Source organism: Glycine soja, chromosome 17, assembly GCF_004193775.1.
Source record: "Glycine soja cultivar W05 chromosome 17, ASM419377v2, whole genome shotgun sequence".
Classification (NCBI taxonomy): domain Eukaryota; kingdom Viridiplantae; phylum Streptophyta; class Magnoliopsida; order Fabales; family Fabaceae; genus Glycine; species Glycine soja.
Genome location: NC_041018.1, coordinates 4,899,041 through 4,920,419, shown reverse-complemented (window position 1 = coordinate 4,920,419; position 21,379 = coordinate 4,899,041). Strand labels below are relative to the sequence as shown.

General features: G+C 33.9%; 3 protein-coding genes across 6 annotated transcripts; all 3 read left to right on the top strand.

Annotated features, from left to right (window-relative positions):
• Positions 1–3,210: 3,210 nt before the first annotated feature.
• LOC114392461 lies at positions 3,211–10,510 on the top strand. 3 transcript variants are annotated; one of them, XR_003662300.1, is made up of 13 exons: positions 3,211–3,445; positions 3,868–3,947; positions 4,191–4,319; positions 4,569–4,869; positions 5,013–5,131; positions 5,573–5,705; positions 6,908–6,984; positions 8,181–8,378; positions 8,824–9,013; positions 9,151–9,329; positions 9,760–9,860; positions 9,949–10,219; positions 10,286–10,510. XR_003662300.1 is itself a non-coding variant. In XM_028353610.1 (12 exons), the coding sequence occupies exons 2-12, from the start codon at positions 3,876–3,878 to the stop codon at positions 10,097–10,099; spliced, it is 1,650 nt and encodes a 549-aa protein (XP_028209411.1). In that variant the 5' UTR covers positions 3,211–3,445; positions 3,868–3,875; the 3' UTR covers positions 10,100–10,325. The 3 variants fall into 3 exon arrangements, 1 of the variants encoding a protein (XP_028209411.1); XR_003662301.1 differs by having other exon boundaries at positions 10,300–10,509; XM_028353610.1 differs by having other exon boundaries at positions 9,949–10,325.
• Positions 10,511–12,551: 2,041 nt separating this feature from the next.
• LOC114393619 lies at positions 12,552–16,464 on the top strand. 2 transcript variants are annotated; one of them, XM_028354976.1, is made up of 6 exons: positions 12,552–13,145; positions 13,582–13,696; positions 13,873–14,520; positions 14,600–14,717; positions 15,626–15,677; positions 16,175–16,464. In XM_028354976.1, the coding sequence occupies exons 1-5, from the start codon at positions 13,063–13,065 to the stop codon at positions 15,649–15,651; spliced, it is 990 nt and encodes a 329-aa protein (XP_028210777.1). In that variant the 5' UTR covers positions 12,552–13,062; the 3' UTR covers positions 15,652–15,677; positions 16,175–16,464. The 2 variants fall into 2 exon arrangements, with proteins under 2 accessions (XP_028210777.1, XP_028210778.1); XM_028354977.1 differs by lacking the exon at positions 12,552–13,145 and adding an exon at positions 13,470–13,488.
• A 1,588-nt stretch (positions 16,465–18,052) lies between these two features.
• On the top strand, positions 18,053–20,418 carry LOC114393375. Its single transcript, XM_028354686.1, has one exon. It carries the CDS (start codon positions 18,324–18,326, stop codon positions 20,214–20,216), a length of 1,893 nt encoding a protein of 630 aa, XP_028210487.1. The 5' UTR covers positions 18,053–18,323; the 3' UTR covers positions 20,217–20,418.
• The last annotated feature ends 961 nt before the right edge of the window (positions 20,419–21,379 follow it).

Genomic DNA, 21,379 nt, shown 5'->3' with positions numbered 1-21,379 from the left:
GTATATATGGATTCAACAATATATAGAACCTTTGAACGATGGAAACACAATTTCTTTTGTTCTATGTCTACCTTGACCCGAGGAAAATAAAGACCAAGAATAAAATGCAACATTGTAACGAGCTTGGTTGCTCACGAAGCATATTCCACATGCATGTTGTATAATTTTTGAAGTTGAATCCGATATAACTTCTCATTTGATTCCTATATACAGAGGCGACGTGTAACACATGGCCGGTCCAAAATTGATTCAAGCTTAAGACGAATTTCAAAGTGGGACTTTTTAAAATTAATAAAAAAAAGTTATCTTATTTTAAATTTATCTTTGTTTAGAATATGATTTTTTTTATTAAATTCATGTAATTAATTTTGTTTAATATATATGAAACTATATTTTTAACTGATAATAAACTAATTAATTTATTTGTTCTTTATATATATAATTATTGATCTTAGATGTGATTTTATTAATTTTATAGTTTCAAAAAACTTATTTACACTAAAGAATTATTAGTATTATTTTTTAACATGTTATAAATGTAAAGTATCTAATGATTTTATTGATAACTTTTTTTATAAAAAAAGTCTAAAAGACCATTTTTAGTTGGACATCTCATTGTTAATTTTATTCTATAGAATATATGTATTTCAACAGAAAAAAAAATTGATATAACTATTTGAATGGAACTAGTTTTGTGTGAAAATTTCGAATAAGTTTAATTTTGCATGAAAAAAATGAACCAACAAAAAAAATTGATTTTCACAAAAACATCTTCAAATACTTTATTTCTAACCTACTCTTATCATATTAGGTTAAATGTATGTGGATTTCACTGAAAACATATACCCATTGTTTTCTTACTAGAAAGATTATTTAATAATAAAGTTACTATTTCTCTACACACAATCAATGCAAAACAAACTTGGACCTCTCGATCATAAGAAACAATTTTATTAAGATAGCATGTGATTAAGTTTTTTTAACTTCTTCTAAAAAAAGTTTTTTTTTTAATTTCTTTTTCTTTCCTTAAAATGTGAAGTTAGACAAAAAATACTTTGTGCTAAAGCAAACTAAAATAGAGAGGCTTTCCTTCTTCTATTTTAAATTTTTTTAAAAGCTACGATGTTATTATGTCAAAAAATGAGGTATAAAGTAAAATTGAGAATTTTTTTATTGAAAAAAAGTGATATGTGACAATTTTTTTCTTCAACGTGTGTGATCTTTTTTATTTTAAAAGTTAGGCTTAATGGTAAATTTTACCACTTTATTTTCATCATTTTGTAAATTTTATCACTTAAATTTTTTTTGGTGGATTTTATCACTTAATTTTCATTTTTTTTTTCAAATTTTACTATCAAATTTTTTCGTAAATTTTACCATTCAACTTTTAATATTTCACCAATTTTAGCATTAAATTTTTTCATTTTTGCATATTTGACCATTATATTGGTAACAAATGACATTGTTTTGTTTTTTTCTTTAACTTTCTTTTTATAATCGTCAACTGTGATAAAAATACACAAAAATTAAAAACTTAGATAATAAGGTTAAAAAAACAAACTTAAATAATAAAATTTACAAAATAATAAAAATTGAGTAATAAAATTTATAATTAACCCTAAAAACTAATAACAAGTGTTGATAAACATAAAAGTCAAATTTTAGTTATTTTATTGTTTACCGACCCTTTGAGATAACCATTTTTGGGTCTACTTTTGCATCTTGAACGTCTCGACCATGAAACTGTTGCACTGAACACATGCACACGGTGTGAACTCCTCCACCACTAGAATTAGTGAATTACCATCAGTTCATCACCCCATGTAGAGAACAGCTCCAGAAGTTACAAAGTGACAAAGGTGGTGGTGGTGGCGCCCAGAGAAAAGAGCATAGAGGTGCTTGTTTTCATCTTTGAGGTCTTCGTACTTGATTTCTAGTACTAGTATTATATTAATTCTAAATTGAAAACAACTAAAAATGATCAAAATGAACAAGATGTAACCTAAATAAAAAAACGCAAAGAAACGAGACAAAGGCAACAAAGTTCAAAGGCATAATGATGTTGTGATGTGTGGATCAGAGACAAAACTCTAAATAAAATTCTAAATATTTGTTTGGCTCGTGAAATTCACCATGAAATTAAAGTTATACAAGAATCACAGTTAGACTCATTCACTTTAATTTCAATATTTTAAAGTCATATAGTTAAAATATTTGTTATATAACTATAATCAAATGTGTATTAATTTGTTGATAACTAATATTTATAGGAGAACATGAATAATGACATTTAGTAAGTCTCCCATTAAGTAAGGGTGATTCCAATTTTATTTTATTTTGTTTATAATATTTAAATCCAAAATTTTATATAAAAAATTTAAAATTAGTTTCACTCTGACTAATGTTCATATATTACCTAGAATTACATTAATAATTTAATCGTAAAACTACAAAATAACTTATTGAAGTCCATTCAAATTAACAATCAACATCTTAAAAATTATTAACTCCCTAGAAGAAAAAAGAAATGTTTCTGTAAAACCATAGGGACACGTTCTAAAAGCAAGAGGGTTCGATCCGCATGAAAAAAAAGACATGTCCCTACAGCTTCTTCAAAAGACATTTATCAGCTCATGTTATAATCTGTCTCTTCATCTTTGTCATAAAAACGCTCATCTTAACTTGTCTCTATTTTTAATCCTGATCAGTTGCTCTATTGTAACTAATGCAATTTTCATCCTATTTGTATAAGAACGAAAATTAATGATCGAATTGCGTGTATTTATTTAAATATTGTAATTTTGTCATTATTATAATAATTTCTATCTTCACTTCCATAATTTAATTCCAGAAAATTAGTTTTACATTCTGGAGTGAAAATTTCAATTTTTTTTAAAGTAATATTCAAACATTTAATTTTTATATTATATTAAAATTTAAAAAAAAATAGTGGTGCAACAAAAATATAATAGTGCAACAAGTGCCTCCTCAAAATGACCCAGCAAAAGGTGGGCTACTAGACAGGCCCATCAGCCCGTGAACATAACGGATCATCGTTGAGGAGTTTTATTCTGGTGCTATGTCCCTATCTTAAACTACTGTGATCTCACTGATCCAACGATCCGTATTGAAAAGGTATGACAGCAATACCGTTGGATCAAACAATTTTTGAAGACGCGAGGGCAAATCTTCGAACCGAACTGGCTACATTTTGCGCCTCACTACACTAGCTCTTTCTCTTTTTTTGCCGCTCAAATTCCCTCTTACTCGTTTCGTTGGGAGAGAACGACGATGTGAACCTCGCACTGTTCTCCGAAGCAATCGCAGTTTCTTTTGGAGCATATCGTGCTGTGATAATTTCTAGCCTGGATTCTAATTTAAACCTGTGCTTGTTTCGTTGCTGAGATTTTGCAAGTGATCGAAGAAATTTCGCAGTCATTATTTGGTACGATTCGAACGAGTGCATTACTAGCAAAGTTTCTGACATTCATTTTTATCTTCGCTTCTCGCAGATATGAATAAGAATGTGATATTTTAATTCTTTTGTTCTCATTCTATTGCTTTTTTCTTTCATATTTTAGTATTTTTTTCCTACTATTATTTCAGTTAATCAGGCTTATATTGAAATGTTAATGAATCTAAAGTATATAAACGAGGAGAAAAGTAACTATAGAAGAATATGTTGGATTGCAAATTAGGTAGAAAGCGTAAGTGATTAAGTTCTGGATTTCGTGTTCTAGCGTTTCAATGATAAATAGTGACTGATTTATAAGTGTCCATGAGGAATTTCTGGTTAGGTTTCCAATAATTATTGCCATTATATATTTTACTCGTGATTAGTGTTTGACTTCAAACTATTCACTGCAGCTGCAGTCATGGATACTGATGAGGAGTGTTCAATTGTTCTTGAATTATCTGAAAGAGATCCTTTCTTTGACAAAAAGAAGGTAAAATAAGACAATCAAGGTCTTAAGTGTTAAGTTTTACTTTTTTGTTTTTCGTTGAGGAGTTTCAAATATGACAAAAATTAGGTGACAAGCTGCAGCAAACTACTCCCTTTTATGTTATCATAATATGTAAATTTTAAGTAATTGCACAATGATTAAGCTATGCTAATATCTGCCTGTGGTTTATCTTTTCTGAGTCCTAAGCCATTTCTACTTACTGACTGTTCTGCATCATTTTATCAGAAATTACTACAAAGTAAGGGCTTTAGTCCCAAAGAACGGATATACCTCAAGAGCTCTTCAAAACCTGGCTGGATGAATGCTACTGTGGAGGTCTTACTTCAGATTGCACGAATCGTACAATTAAATGAGGTTACTTCCTGTTTTACTCTCTGTATTCTGTAATGTATACTGAGTTACTCACTATCAATCTAAGGACAGATTAGAGTTAAGGGATTGTCATAGTCTTGGGATTTCTCACACATCTTTACATAATCTGGTTATCTTCTAGATCTATTTAATGAGAAAAACGGAAATGCATTACACCGTATTTTTTTTGTCTTTTTCTACTCCCCTTTTTCACTTTTGGGATGCTAACTTCACTTATTTACTGAGCTGCAGCTGGAACTTTATTTTGCTGAAGATGATGTATGCACGTCAATGGAGTCTTACAGTCCCAGGAATGAGCTGGAGGCTCTCAATTCAATTGTTTTGCTCACTGACATATCACTTTCTACTTGTACACATCTGCATACAAATATCTTGCAAGGGTTACGCCAAACAATTCTTGATTTAATTTCTGATTTTGGGGACAAAAACAGTGTGAAGGGAGTAGTTGAAAAAAACCACAGTTGTGACCAAGAAGAACGCCTGCTAGAATGGGGTGAAAGCAATGGTTTAATGACACAGTTAAAAATAGCTTGTAAGTTTCACCGTGATTTTCTTTGTGTTTTAGTTGCTTTCTGATTCAGTGGTTTCTACAGGATGATTTTCTTTCTTTTGCACAGGTATTAGCTTTCTTTTAATACACATAATACAAATTTCTTTCCCCCTTAATCTACACAGATATTGAAGGAGCCAGTCGGGGTGCAATAGCAAGGAAAGATCTAAAAGTTGGAGACATTGCTTTGGAAATTCCCGTGTCCATTATCATTTCCGAAGAGCTTGTGCATGAAACCGATATGGTATATTTCCTTGTTGAAAAAAGTAAAGATAGTTTATTTAAAAACTTCTTTAAGAAACCTATGATAGACTAATTGCCATTGGTTGCAAACCACCATTGAACAATAATAAATTATCCTTTGCATTCAAAATGGTACCATATTATCTCAGAGTTGAATATAAATACATATTTTATGCCTGCATTTTATCTCCTTTGCAAAAAAAGTTCATGTAGGATGTTAGTTATCGTGACCATCCTTAATGGGAGCACTCTCTCTCTCTCTCTCTCTCACTGTTGGGAAGGCTTACAATATAGTTGTTCATGGATCCCTCTTATTTGATAAGGATATGCACATCCATTGTAGGTGACATTATTTCTTAAAATAAACAGAAAGGGAGAAATGTCATATGTTCACCAAACCATTATGTTCTTCATAACTGATAAGTGCTTTTATCCAATACAGTATGGTGTCTTAAAAGAGATTGATGGCATATCATCTGAGACAATATTGCTATTATGGAGTATGAAAGAAAAGTACAACTGTGATTCAAAATTCAAAATTTACTTTGACACACTCCCAGAAAAATTTAATACAGGTAATCTTACTTTACCATGACATGCTTTATACACATACATAGATATAAATTTTGTACAGATCCCGTAAATTGCAAGTCATTGTTATTATGCTTAAAACACTTACAGGTGCTTTTCTATGGCTTTGAACAGTACCTGTAAACAAGTAACTCTAACAATTCAATGGATGTCCAGTTATATAAGTTTTATAGGGTGTCTACTGACTACTCAGTTTTTATCTTGAATTTATCTATTGTCAGATTTGGTATCAACCATATGGAAGTTTTGAGTAATAACTTTTTAAGAGTGAGATACCTTTATGAGTAGGTGTCCCTTCTATTTTTTTTTTTTCATGAGGCATAGACTCCTTTAGCTCTAGGTCTGTTACTTTTGTCCCTTTTTTATTGATCTCTATTTTTAATAGCTGCTTACCTATTTAACCTCTTCAAAACCCCATCGGAGTCCAGCTCTACAGGTGCTTGGCTATTTATTGGTATCAAGAGGGAAACACTTCCTAGTTTTCTTATCCTTTTAGCTTGTTTATGTCGAAAGGGCTAATATGGTGGTTTTACTTTTGCTTGCTTTATTTGATAGAGGAAAAAGTTCACATAGATGATAATCAATTACGTTACAATGTCGTTATTGAAACTCTGTTAAGATTAAAAGCATCATGGATTCATGGTTAATAGTATAGAAAGCTCAGTTGGGTGATGAAATGCTAACTTCATTATAAGGTGAAGGAAGTTTTAACCAGCAAAGATATACAAATTATATTCAACATTTGCGGGTAAAAGTTAAAGGGCATAATGAGATTGAGATTTGTATTAGATGATATGCTATCTATTGACTAGCTGGTCTTTCTTCTAGAGATCTGATTGTTTGGCATGTTCTTCGAGTTAATATTCTTACATTGGAAATATAGTTATTGATAGGCTTCAATCACATTAAATGAATTTGATGAACAGTTTGTTAATTACTTTTCCTTTTTGGGCTCTATTGTGGGGTTTTGTTAAAATTGTGAGATTGTTTTGCAACCACTGAATGCGCTAAATGATACGATGAAAAGCAAGGTTGTAATCAGATACCTAGGCTAATTCTAGGTAAATAAAGATGTAAGTTGTAACATTAATATTATAGCATATTTGTATGAATATCATTATCCACTGCAAATTTTATAATTTCTTTCCCCAGTTTTTCCTTATAGCTATGATATTGTACTTTGCAGGTTTGAGTTTCAGCATTCAAGCAATTACAATGTTAGATGGAACCTTGCTGTTGGAAGAGATAATGCAAGCAAGACAGGTAATCAATTGTTCCAAGGTTATGACCTCTTTATTGATCAGCTTGTTTTTAGATTGAAGGTTTTTCCCTCCTTTGAGGTGTATTGAAACTACTGAACTACACTTATTAGTTTATTCAGGATTTAAGTTGTTGATCACATTAATGTTAAGGATGATATTAAATTCAAATTAATATGAGCCATAATTGGAACTTACCCAGATAATATAGCTTGTTAAAATGAGGGATCATTTAGGTTATATTTGGGGGTTAAGTTTTGGAGGGAAAGGGAAGGGAGGACAAAATTTTATTTTCTAATAAATATTCTCTAATTCATTTTATATAAATGAAAGCAATAAAATGATTAATTAACATAAACTTAATTTCCTAATCTTTTGTTTACTTTTATAAAATATCAAATAATTCTCAATATAAAAAAAAAACTTGCCCTCCTTTTATTTTCCCTCTATAATTGTAGTCGTAAACATCCTTTTAAGTGATTAACCTACTACTACTTGTATTACTGGTAGTATATTGCTTTGCATGCAAAATAACTTTGAATAGTTGTGGAACTAGAAAAAGATGAAATAAAAATTTGAACACTCTTACTATCAGTTTTGGGGCTTCATCCTTGATCTTCATTTCATCTTCTAAAATTTCAAAGTCAACAGTGAAGCTTCAAACTAGCTGCCGTTGATGCCAAGAATCACAAAGAGAGAAAAACTGTTCTTAAGAGGCTTGTTCACATCAAAATTGACCAAGTGTAGCACATATTAATTGCTCAAGTGATGAGTGTAATTTTTCAAAATAGAGGGATGGGTAATGCCATTTAAGGGTATGTTGGAGAGTGTGTTTTGAAGGGGAAAAAGGGGGAGGACAATTTTATTTTATTTTAACTGAAGAGAGTTAAATAAAAATTAAAGATTAGGGCATTAAATTTATGCAAATCTATCATTTTCTTTTTTATTTTAAAAATAAAAATTTGTCCTCTCTTTCCTTCCCTCATTTTCGCACATATCTTGAGGGAATGCAATTTACCCTAAAATCAGATCTAGCAGCCTTTTTATCCTTTATTCTTTCATGAAATTTTAATCACTATGAAATGAAATGATATTATTCTCTTCTTGGTGCACATGTTTATTTCTTGTTAACTATATACTGTTGAAAGTTGCCCGCATGAAAAGATTGACAATTTTCTTTGTTCTTTCTTTTTGTGGCAGCACTTGCATGCTCAATATGATGAGTTGTTCCCTGCTCTGTGCAATAATTTTCCTGATATATTTCCACCAGAGCTGTACACATGGGAGAAATTTTTATGGGCTTGTGAACTTTGGTACTCTAATAGCATGAAGATCATGTATTCTGATGGAAAGCTAAGAACATGCTTGATCCCTCTTGCTGGCTTTCTCAATCATTCAGTATGTATATTCTCCCTTTCTCAAATTTTCTCTCGCTTCTCCCTTCCCTTTTGCATATTTAGATAGCAGTTTATGATCTTCAAATATTATGCATTGATCACTGAATTCAATAAGGAAACTAAAGGTAATGGAATTTGAAAATACAAGGGCTGTAAATTACGTTATTGAGAATAGCATATTCTTCTGGAACATGGTTGAAACTTCTTGTAGATTTTAGATTATAACTGCAAGTTGATGATACCCATGATTGGTGAGCTCTACAATACAATGTTATTTTCTACCTGGCAGTTTTGTGATATCTGATGTTTGACAATTATTTACTTCGGTTCATAACATGTATTGATTACACGCAATTCACTTTTGTAATTTAAGAAATACCCAGATTTTGCATAGCAGCGTTTGACACGTACTAATTTTTTATTTCTCTTTTGGACCCTGACAACAGCTATGCCCACATGTTATGCACTATGGCAAAGTGGATCCCGCAACAAATTCCCTGAAATTTTGTCTATCAAGACCATGCAGATCTGGAGAAGAATGCTGCTTAAGCTACGGGAACTTCTCCAGCTCTCATCTAATTACCTTTTATGGTTTCTTACCACAAGGAGACAACTCGTATGATGTTATTCCGTTAGGTAATGTATCACTCCATTCCCTCCTGTCCATACACGTCTAGAGTAACACCCTTATGAATTTATTGCGCCTTTTGTTGCAAGTTTGCTGAGCTAGTCCTGTCTGTCAGATTGATATTCTAACTAATTGTCTTTTGCAGACATTGACGGTTCTGACGTTGATTCTAATGAGGATATACCTGTGTCCAACTGGACGACTCACATGGTGCGTGGTACTTGGCTCTCCAAGGATCACAGGATATTCAATTATGGCCTTCCCTCTCCATTATTGGACCATCTTAGGAGATCTCGAAGTCCCATGCTAAGAACAAAGACTTTTGTACTGTTCTTTCTCCTTCCCATCCTATCCTGTTCCCAAAACTTAATTTTACTAGAAGTATTTTATGCAATGTATAGTTTGACCTCAGAGAGAACGAAAACATTACATATCCCTTTACTCCTTACTAGAGTCAATATTCCTGCAAGATTAATTTTAAATATTCCTATAACACATTTTTCCTAAACTTTGTACTAGTTAAATATAGAAAATATTGAAAACCCATTTTACATTTTAAAACATAGAGTGTATTTATTTTTTCATTTAATATTTTATTTGTAAAGAATAAAAAGATTTGTAAAAAGATAATAAAAAGTAGAAAGTTTAATAAGAAACATGCACCCAATACATTATTCTTCCTATAATATAGTTTACATATTGCGTTGTTCGTCAGTGATTCACCTTTTTAATATATAGAATCTTTCTTTTACAGTTGCAAGGAAGCTTGGAAAATGAGCTGGAAGTTCTTGAAAATCTCAAAGATATCTTTGATGATATGATGGAAAATATGGGCAAGATCGATCTTGACGACAGGTGAAGGCCTTAATTAGTTACTAGTATTTCTGTATTTGCGGAAAGAAATCATGAAGTTTCTTTTGATGACATTATTTTTTGTCCTCAGAGAAAACTGCAGTTGGGATGAAAAATTGGCTATGGATTTTAAAGATCTACAAAGACGAATTGCCTGTTCTGTTTCCACTTCGTGTCACACAGGCATGGACATGTTGAAGAACGAACTATGCAAGTGCATGGCTGAGGACATCCTAGGCTAATTTTGAGCATCTTGGATCATTGTGCCGCTAGGAAGACGGTCTTTTGGACCTTGTAGTGTAACGGTCATTTTGTATTATTAAAATACGTCAAGCTTTGCTGTCATTGGCTATGTGAACGAGGTTGGTTGCAGAGTCACAGACAGCACATAATTTCTTTTTAGGTGAAATGAATGGTTCCCCTTCCAGATTTTTTTTTTCAGGGAGAAGAAAGCAGTTGCATGCGTAACTATTGGCGCCACGTGTTCTTTTGATAGTGCTAACTAATTCAAAACCCACCATCCAAAATGCTTTAGAGGAAGATTCGCCTAAATAAAGGTATGGTATGTGCACTTGCATTCCCTTTAAAATATGCGGTCAAGAAAGTGCTGATAACTATTATAATGAAATTCATCGTCATGCATATTTAGCATATATTTATTTTAAATTGACTTTATTGTCATATTATGAGTTGACACATTGATATTTATTATTTTATATTAGTTATTAAATAATAAGGTCATAAGAAAATATATTTAGATATTAACATGTTAATATAAAATGTTATACTAATAATTTATATTAAAATTATTTAATAACTAATATAATATAATAGAGTAAATTTTTAGGTATCATTTTAGTGGTGGTCTGACCTTAAGCACTATCATTTTTATTATTATTTTGCAGAAGCCCTATCAAGGTTAGTGTTGAAAAGTTAATTGAAACTCAATTTACACCGTAAATTGACATTATAGTGCCCAACCTAAAGAACAATCACACTTTGAAAAATTAATTAAAACTCAATTTACGTTGAAAATCGGCATTATAATGTCCAACTAAAAAACAATTACACTTTTTTTTACAGAAAAAAAAACAAAGATTCATGCGCATCTATCTCCATTTCAGAAAGTAATATAGAAAAAATATATCGTGCGCATCTCACTCGTAATTTCACACAAATGCGTTGACTTTTTATCTGAATCATACCATGTGATTCATGCATTGCTATATAAGTTCTATTGGCTTCAGCATCGGATGTCACCGACAAAGATTGGAGAAAATGTTATTTTAAGCATTAAAATATTACTTTAATATTTATTTAAACAACCCAAATGCATGTTTATATTATTTGTCTTGGAAAATATATTTTTCTGTCATCGAGATACAGCAAATAATGTTTAAACTATTGTTAAATGACTAGTAAATGGTCACTTCAGATAATACATAGTATTTTTTTGGCACATAGACAATACATATTATTTCTCTTAAGATTTGACTTTTATGCGAAACAAAATCCATTAACAGTTATTTCTATCATATAGTAAATATTTTCAATCAGAATTATTTTTGTTTAAGGTACTTATACGAGTTTTTACTTATTAAAAAAATGCTTCAAAATAAAAGTTAAAAAATAGAGAAAAAAAAAACAGAAAATCATTGTTGTTGTTTTTTTCTCCACTGAATTTTTGAGTTATCCAAACTATTATATGACTTATTCTTAATTTAACTAACCAAACCTCACGGTTGATTTGATTCTAAAAACTTTCCTTTATTTTTTTATCATAATAAATGTATAAAATATTTATCGATAATCTCAGTCAAAAAATCTGATTAATTATTTTTATTGAGGTCTTTTCTAGTTACGTTTTTTTATCCATACTTAATTAAGAAATCCGAACTCTATTTTATTAAGACCAATGCCATGTTAATATATCATTTACTTCTTGTAATATGCAATACACTCAATAATCAATAAATACGCTTTTTTTAAGGAATAATTGAAATGCATTGGTAATATTTTTTTACGGTGTATTGGTAACATTAAATATTGCATGTATGAATAATTACATTGATTTTATAAAAGAAATTTAAAAAATTGACCACTAAAATAGGATTAAAAGAAGTGTGTCAAAAAATGAGTTAGTAACACACTAACACCTTTCTTTTTATTATTTTCATTCAATGCTGCTTGTAATTTTCTCTCTTTTAAATAGGATAACATATCCACTTTTCAAAAGTCCCAATACAAACAATCTTTTATTAAATGAGTTTTTATTTTTTAAAATTGAAAAAAAAAAAAAGCCCGAAACAAATTCTTGTTTCTGACCACCAAAAAACTGAAACAAAAGAACAAGTTTGGTAAGTGAAGTGTGACTAGGATGCATTTTAGGTACGAACTCTATTCTATCCTCTTTTACATTTTGTCCCAAGGGGAAAAGGAAAACAGTTTCTTTTATCACTAGTGACATAATTAATGGCATTATTAAACCAGCCAAATGATCAGCCCAAAGTGACCAATGGAAAGAATATTTTCCATATCACAGACTTTAGAAAATAAAATAATATAAAAACATAGCAGTAATTAAAAGATGGGCCCCAAGAAAAGAATAGAAAGAAATGGCTGGGTAAACCAATGAGGATGAGGCAACAGCCATAAACGCACTGGCCTAGTATTTGTCCTTTTCTTTCTCTAACCGCCGACACCTCTCTCCTCCTCCTCCTCTGCCATCATTCTTCCTCCATCCCTCTATGGACTTCCATAGAAACCCCCAAAACACCATCCAATAAAAACCCTCCACGTCACACTCCAGCTTTGCCACGTGTGAGAGTGGCACACGTGGCGGATAACCTTTAGTGGAAAGCATAAAAGCATTGTAGAAGTTGCAACACCTGACCATAACCAAACCGAAAAAAGAGAAACTGGTTGAGCCCGGAAAAAACAATAACAAAACAAAACGTGGAGGATAAAAAAGAGAGAAGGATCGCTTAAACGTCTCTCTCTTTCTTTGAAGGCTTCTTTCCCTCTCTTCGTCCCTTGCTCTGTGTCGCCGTAACACAAAAAGGGAAGAGAGAGAAAGAACCACCCCACCCAACAACAGCTTTTGTTCTTCACAAGACATAGCTTCGTGTGTGTGTTTCTTTTCTTCCTTCCAGCTTGGAAAGACTGAAGTCTCTGTCTTTTTCAGGTTTTGGGGGTGTTGTTGAAGATGTTGGTAGCTAATAGCTTTGATCTATGGCGAAAGGACGGTTTTTTCTCTGCGGCAGAAGAGGTGCAGGAATCAGCTGATATGTACGTTCCCCGTTTCGTCTCTTTGATTCACGGTTCCTGTTTTGGACCCCTTTCAGTTGTTCTTGATTGGTTTAATTTAATCACAAGATTAGGTGAATTTCATGTTAAAGTATGCATCTTGGGGATTGGGGTGATGCTGGGTATGTGTCGATTGTTTTGGTTCTGGTGTGTTGCTTTTCCTATTGCTAAGTTAACATTTTATTTGATCTTATTATGCATGTAAATGATATGCATGCCAACTTACAGTAGACTGCCATCTTATATCTGGGTTCAAAATGAATGAAGCTATTTGGATGATCTGTGCACTGCCATGTCCTTTGTTGAGTTATTCCTGATTTAGGAGGTAGCTTGGTCATGTATTGAATGCACTATAGTGTATAAGTATATTGGGCTGTCGTATCTGTCTTACATACGTTTCATGTTTCTTTTTATCCAGAATGGAATCTGCATACAGGGCATGGTTGAGAGAGAAGAGAGAAAGGTCAACTCCTGAGGAATTAAATGAACTATGCAGAGAGCTGCAAACTGCTTTAGGTACCGCAAAATGGCAGGTATGTCAATATATTGCTTTTCTTATAAGCTAATATCAAATTCCTCTTCCTCTCTATCCTCCATATATATATATATATATATATATATATATATATATATATATATATATGCAACAAAAATCTTAAGTTTTCAAAGATAAAATGTTCCTTAGTGTGTTTTGAACATGCTGAAACAGTTGGAAGAATTTGATAAAGCCGTCAGGCTAAGCTACCGACATCACGGTGATGACAATACATCCACTAGGCATAGGCAGTTTATTTCTGCCATTGAAAGCCAAATTACCCAGGTTGAAGCAGCACTGAGGGAATCTTACATTGAGGAAGGTAAGCAACCACTTCGGTGGGTAAACCTTGATGAAGAAGAGCGAGATGATCTGGCTGCCTTTCTATCTGGAACTTGTCAGACCACACAAAGCACTAACGATGACTGCATGGAGGTGAAACAAGCCAAGAAAGAAGATAAGATTGTAGATATAAACACTTTCCGCAACCGGGATATATCTGCTAGTGAAAAGTCTTCTAAGGATGTCATTTCTGTTAACAAGGATACAGATTATGTGATAGAAATAAAAGCAGATGCTGTTTCTAGAAGTAATGATGATGTAGTTTCTCAAACAGATCGAACAACTAGTACAAGGAAAACATGGAGTCCACCTAATTATGGTGCTTTAAAAATTGTAATTGCTGATGAAGATGAGCAGAGAGATAAACCTACACGGACTGTTGATGCCACCCCTAAAGAAAAAGGATTCAGAAATCTATTTTGGAAACAAAAGTTTGAAGAGTATCCTCAGGCCATGCGAGTAGTTCATATGTTCAATCAGGTTAGATGAATAAATTCATAAGGTAGGAACTTTTTCTCCTATTTTTCTTTGCTTACAATCAGTTTTTTGTACTCTGCAGCGTTTTGGGCGCATAGGTATATGCCAGAGCCAGAGGCAGTTTCAAAGTCCCTTGCACTTGCGATATGGCTGTTCTGTTCAAGTTACACTTGCTCTAATGTTGACCATTTTTCTCATTGGTAAGCTTTCAATTTCCTGCTGCTAAAGGATTCTTCCCACTGGGAATTCTGTCTATTTATTTTGTCTCCAATTTCTGCTTATTTAAGTTATACTACTTGTCTACTTCCATATGTTCCTGTTAACAAAGTTAATTTAATGGATGGGCATTTTTTCTAACTGGGTTGTGACTTGTGAGTAACATATTGGTTCAAAGATCTTGAAACTTGTTAGTTGTTTTCGTCTTTTTGATATGATGATTAATGAAAGATGCACAGATTTTGTTCAATAGTGAACAATTATTAATTTTTGTTAAAAATCATTGGTTGAGATTAAGATTGTTATTTTTCTATTTGTATGATTAATTTATTGGGGAAGAAAGAAACAGAATGAGGACTGAGGGTAATCACTATTCAGATAGAAAGCATGCCAAAATCTAGGGAAAGATCAAGCTAGTTATTAGTTTTCAGATCATGATGATGGTTCTCATAACTAGGAACTGTCAATAATTTGTTGCTGATTAGCTATCCTTCTCCCTTAGAAATCTGGTGAGGCACCCTCTTCTGCAAGTATCTTTTATGCACAATATCGAAATTACCAAATGTTTTTCATTATCTTGTTGACCATGCCGAAAAAAATTACAATAAATTATACCCTTACATTTTTGTTTTTTGGTTCAATGAGATTGTTGGGGTGTCACTTTGGCTTTGCTTTGAATTTTACTAATTGTATTTGGTGTAGTACAGTGAAACAAATTATTATTCTGTAAACTGTAACTCGATCATATCTTTAGATGTCTGGACAATTTTTGTTTCAACACAAGCTAGACTTTTGAATTTTATCTTTCAACATTTTAGTCTTTATCTGTTTTAGACCTTTCTGCCAGATAGAGCATTGCTAATTAAGGATATTTTCTTGCCTTTCTCTGTAGTTCCCTTTGTACTTTATTCAACTTGAGTTAAACGGCTGCTTCACGCAAAGAGGTATTTCTACAGCCTTATAACTTACGTTTTTGTATTCTGTAATGATTAAAATAATAAAACTGGAAATGTTGCAATTGCAAGTATTTTTGGGGTCTAAGTTAACAAGATGTTTCCTTTCTCCTTAAAACATGGTTCAAACAATGAAAGATTGCATTCTCTTTTTCTGCAGATGGTTTGTGGTGGTTTGTTTGGTTTTCTTGCTAGATAGTTTATTCACGAGTAGATTTGTCCACACGCAACTCATTGCAGATGCAAATAGTTTTCATCATCCCAAACATAGAATTCTTTTAATTCAAATCAAAATTTGACATGAATATTATTTTTAGCTGCTTATGGTCTGTGTACGTATCTGATTATTTATGTCTTCTTAGTTGAGATTTCTACTGAGTTAAAATTTTCAAGACTTTGGCTTTTCTTTGGAGGCATTAAATATATATTAATGTTATCTTTAATTGGCTGGTAGCAATATTATATCAATCAATGTTTGGCTTTTATAGGGCTTTACTTGTCTTGGTGTATCGACAAGGTCACTGATCATTTGAGATCTCAGCCACTGCCTTCAAGAATTGGTGGGAGAAGTTATAGCTAAAGGCACAGTGAGTGCCACCTTCTATTTTGTCGTTGTTGAGATTAAGATGAATTTACCTATGTGAGTGTGGATACAGATAGGATAACCAACCTCTTCGTCCTACAGGACACCTGTCTATTTTAGTTTCTCAGCTATTAAAATGTACATACATTCATCCAATATTTAATGCAAGTTCCGCTTTATTTGGTTGCCACACTATCTCTATCTGAATGTTACCTTTAGTTCAAAGTTAAATATGACAAGGTGGAGTGAGTGTATTATCTATCATGAACAAACACGTTTCTAACTTCTGGGTAAATTGTACTAGTTTTTTTATTTATATAATAGTAATAGGTTTCTAACTTCTGAAGGAACCAAGGCGTAAAGACAAAATAACTGTCGACGTTTGTTTATGATGACATTAATTTGTCAAAATGGAAACAGAAGAGTATTATTGGTTTGGTTTCACGGGATTGTTTGAGCTAATGCTTTTGAACACATATTAATTATCGTTTAACGAGTTTTGGACACTGGAATTAAACCAATGAAGAATATGAACATGAAATGTGTTCGTTCATAGACAAATAAAACATCATTCAAGAATAAACACAAGCACCTACTGAAAATGTAACCTACAGAGCAGGGTCGTATATTTCCCAACTGAAAATCTAGTCTGTCAAAATAAAATAAAAAAATATAGACTATATGGTGCTGAAACAAAAGCATTTTAGTTGGCAAAAAACTTGAGATAAGTTACATTAGTCTTCAAAAGATGAAAATTATCATTTTGTTTTTGTTTTTGAAAAATGAAAATATGGAAAAAAGGATTAAATTGATAAACATTTTTTAGAAAAAATAATATCTATCTTTCAAAGATTATGTGAATACTCCAAATCTTTTAGAAATCAAAATAACGTTTTAATGGAAACAAAACATATAGGGTTGGCATCCCCCACTTGAAAATCTTAGTACCTTTGGATAGAGAATTTTAACTGAGTAAAGTAATTTATCAGAGAGTTTTGATAGAGAATTTTAACTGAGTAAAATAATTTATCAGAAAATTTGACTTTCTGTAATTTAGAATTCATTGTTTGGATGCTTTTTATGAAGAATTTAAAATTTGGGAATTTTAAAACAGAATTTTAAACAACTAAAAATCTTTCAAGAAACACCATCCGAGCCCCTAAAAATCTTTCAAGAAACACCATCCGAGCCCCTAAAATATCGATCGAGTGTGAACATAGAGGAACACGTATAACTAGTACACCAATCATATCTTCTGTTTTTTTATTCATTTTTTTTTCATCCTCATAATTTTAATTTTTTTTATCCAAACACAAAATTTTGAAAATAAAAGAATTTCAATTAAATTACTTGAAATTCTTAAAATTTAAAATTTATGAGAATTTTAAATTTATTCGTCCAAACACACTGAAGTCAATTATCTTCCTTATTTATCAAATTCTCAACGCAATTGAAGAGCATGCCATTGCGCACTATTCGATAATGGATTCTCATATGCATATCTTTGACACCAATGATGTGATGTCAAATCATTTTTTTGAAAAGTAAGTAATGATATTTTTTATAAAATTAAAATTAAATAATTGAGGAAAAAACTAGATTAGAAAAATACGAAAATTAAGCATGATCAAGGTGAACAGATTCAAAATAAAACTTGCCAATACTATTATTTTCATTTTTTCACTGAAGCTGAAGCTAATTAGCTAACCTGTTATGGGCTCAGTCTCTGAAATGTTCGGCCCAATATAAAGGTTCGACCAAAAACCAAAAAAAAAAAGAGAACAAGGGAAAAAGAGGGAGAGGGAAAGGGGAGCATCGATGGCAGATTAAAGATTCCTGTAGCGAGTTCAATAATAAGTCCTCCACCACACTCAGATCTGCGAGTCTCTGTATTGTGTATACTGCTGCAAATTCGATGTTCAATTCCCAATTTCTATTTTCAAATTCTCAGAATTTCAACGGTTTAATTTTAAGTGTATGAGATCTGAGCAGAAATCATAATTTTCCATCGCACCGGAAGCCGGAACCCTAACCGAACCTGATCCCAATCTCCGATGTCTTGTTTAGCGCTTTCTCTGCAACCCGCAAATGGATCCGACATTCTCCTCCAGACGCGCGAGTGGTTCCCTCCCTCACGCGCCCTCGGCGCCCTCTCCGCCTTCCGCCACACGCGCCGCGCCTTCGCCTCCAACAAGCACTCGGCCCCTGACGACGCCTACGCCGCGGAATCCATCGGCGACGACCCCCTCGCTGCGTCCAGCGGCCAGGTCATCGTCGGCGTCGAGAGCCGCTACCGCGTCGTGTACCGCCTCGTGAACGGCATCTACGTCCTCGGCATCACCGTCGCCGACCACGACAACTCCGTGAACGTGTTCGAGTGCATCCACATCGTCAACCAGGCCGTGAGCGTTGTCGTCACGGCGTGCCGCGGCGTCGACGTCACGCCGGAGAAGCTCAGCCGCAAGTACGCAGAGATCTACATGGCCCTCGACATCGTCCTCCGCGGCGTTAGCAACATCCGCCTCGCCGCCATGCTCGCCACCATGCACGGCGAGAGCATCGCCAAGATGGTCCACTCTGCCATCGACACCGAGAACAAGATCCGCGGCGCCGAAACATGGCCCTCCGCGGAGGTGCATTCCCTCGAACACCAGGCCGGCATCGACGCCTTCACCACCGCGACCTTCGAATTGCCGCCGGAGACGCTCAAGGCCGGGGACGAGGTCGCCGCCAGCCTCGCCCCCGCTGCGCCGGAGCCTCAGGAGGAGCCGCAGCAGAAGCAGGATGAATCTCAGGTGGAAAAGGATCCTTTTGCCGCGAGTGATGCAATTAACAAACCACAAGAGCTTGTTGAAGGGTTCAAGAAAACAAAGGATCCTTCTAGTACTGATTTAACCTCAGCTTTGGAGGGGCTTGATGTGACCACATTGCCCCCTCCTGAGGCTACTCAATCCACGCAAATAAATGTGGAGGGTTTTGAAGGGAACTACGGCGGAGTTGAGTTTGGGCATGAACAAGCTTCTATTGGAGAAGCTTTTGAAGGTTTCAATGATGCTTGGGGTGGTGGACTTGATCCTTCTGAGTTTGTGGGTCCAACCAAGCCTAATAAGCCGCAAGGACTTGGTGGGGTTGAATTGTTGCAGACTGGGCCTGATGCTGCTCCTAAAGCAGCGGCTGAAAGTGGTGCCGGAACTCCGCTGGAGAATTTGTTGGTGAAGAAAACTGAGATGAGGGGTCCTGAGATGTATATCTCGGAGGAGATTAGTGCCGAGTTTAGAGAATCGTTGCTTACCAGGGTGGGATTGATGGGTGTTGTTTACCTCAGAACTTTGCCACCCAAAACTGCTGGTGATAAGGAAACTGAATTTTCGTTCCGAATTGAGGGAACAGAAGCTGTTAAAAGATTTGTTATACAAAGTTCGCGTGTTAGTAGCCTTGGTAATGGGATGTTTCATGTGAGGACTGCAGCCTCTGAGGAGCCGATACCCATTATGAAGTATAGTTTGGTTCCTAGTCTGACGCCTTTGCCTTTGAGGGTTCGACTTACAAAACGACATACTGGGAGTTTGCTTTCTGTGATGATACAATATGCTTCAAACCCTGATTTGCTAGTTCCCCTGCATGATATTACATTCACTCTGAAACTGCCTGTTGACCCTACACTGTTGAAGGTTTCTCCAAAAGCTGTGTTAAATAGGACTGAAAGAGAAATTAAATGGGTTGTGCCAGAGATTCCATTGAAGGGCTCTCCTGGCAGGTTGAGAGTACGGATGCCGGTAGATTCTAACGAAGATGATGAAGAAATTGAGGTGGTTGGTTATGTGAAATTTTCTGAGCGAGTAACTCAGTCATTGTCTGGAGTTTCTATACGACCTGCTTCAGATGGTAAGACAGACTTCTACGAGGTTAGTCACAGACTTGAGAGTGGGGTATACATGTGCGATTGATTTTGTAATCATAGTTGATTAATAGGGGTTGTACTTTTTCATTTTTTGGTCATGAGATTTATGGTTTGGTTGTGTTTATAGCATTCTTGGATATGGATCATGTACCTTGAACTCTGGAATTATCTGAAAATCTTTGTTTCTCTGTTGTTATGGCTGTGAATTTACATCAATGGATTGTATTTGGTCTTCACAAATCACAATACATTACTTGAAAGTACTTATTAATGCCTTATGAAGATATTAACAATAACTAGGAATTATGGATCCTTGAAAAGCTCGTTTGAAGTACTGTTGTTATTTGCTAGTATTAATCCGTGCTGCATTTAAATAGTTCTTTTGAATCAGTAATTCAGTATTCATGAGTATATACGGAAGACACAAATTAATGCTTTAATATGTAGTTGGATCAGGAAAAAAAATGTAGATTGGATCAGAGAAGTCTCAACTTTTTTATTCTGTGTCATTTTAGGTGAACACTAGGCAATAGATTACTAGAAAGTACTTGCTTCTCTATTTTCTTTCCTCTCATCCAAACATATCATGAAGTAAAATTTTCTATTAAAGGGAGCAAAGGCATTTTCCCCCTTGAATATTAGAAGGTTGAAGGTTAAGATCACTGAGTATTTTAAATTTAAATCATGGGTAAATATGCCTTACTTGCTCACTTTAGAGACAAGTTCACTTTAACAGAGTCTGGCCCATTAAATTTATTAGATGCCACAGTTGGTATGTTGTAGAACTAACTTAAAAATCAACTAGTTTTCTATTTATATTACTCATCCATGTCATTTTAGTCTCTAGAGCTCCTCAAGTCATGAGAATTGGAAGCTAACAATAATAGAGCATTATTTCCTATCATTTACATTTATAACGTGCTGCAAAGTAATATAGTGCTTCCTAATCTTTCTTTGTCCTGCATTACCTATCTCATTACTCATACAATGGTGTTCATATATGGTAGAAGTTGAAAGAGTTGTCAATAGCATGCTATAGTGGGGCGTAGCAGCCCCTGGCCACTATTTGCATTGCATAGTATTGCACTTCACTGTAGCACACAGCCAAAATAGTAGCATTTCATGGTGCTATCTATAGCACCACTATGCTGATGGTCTCCAAAATCCTGAGAATGACCTTCTATATTAATGTCGGAGGGGCATTTTATG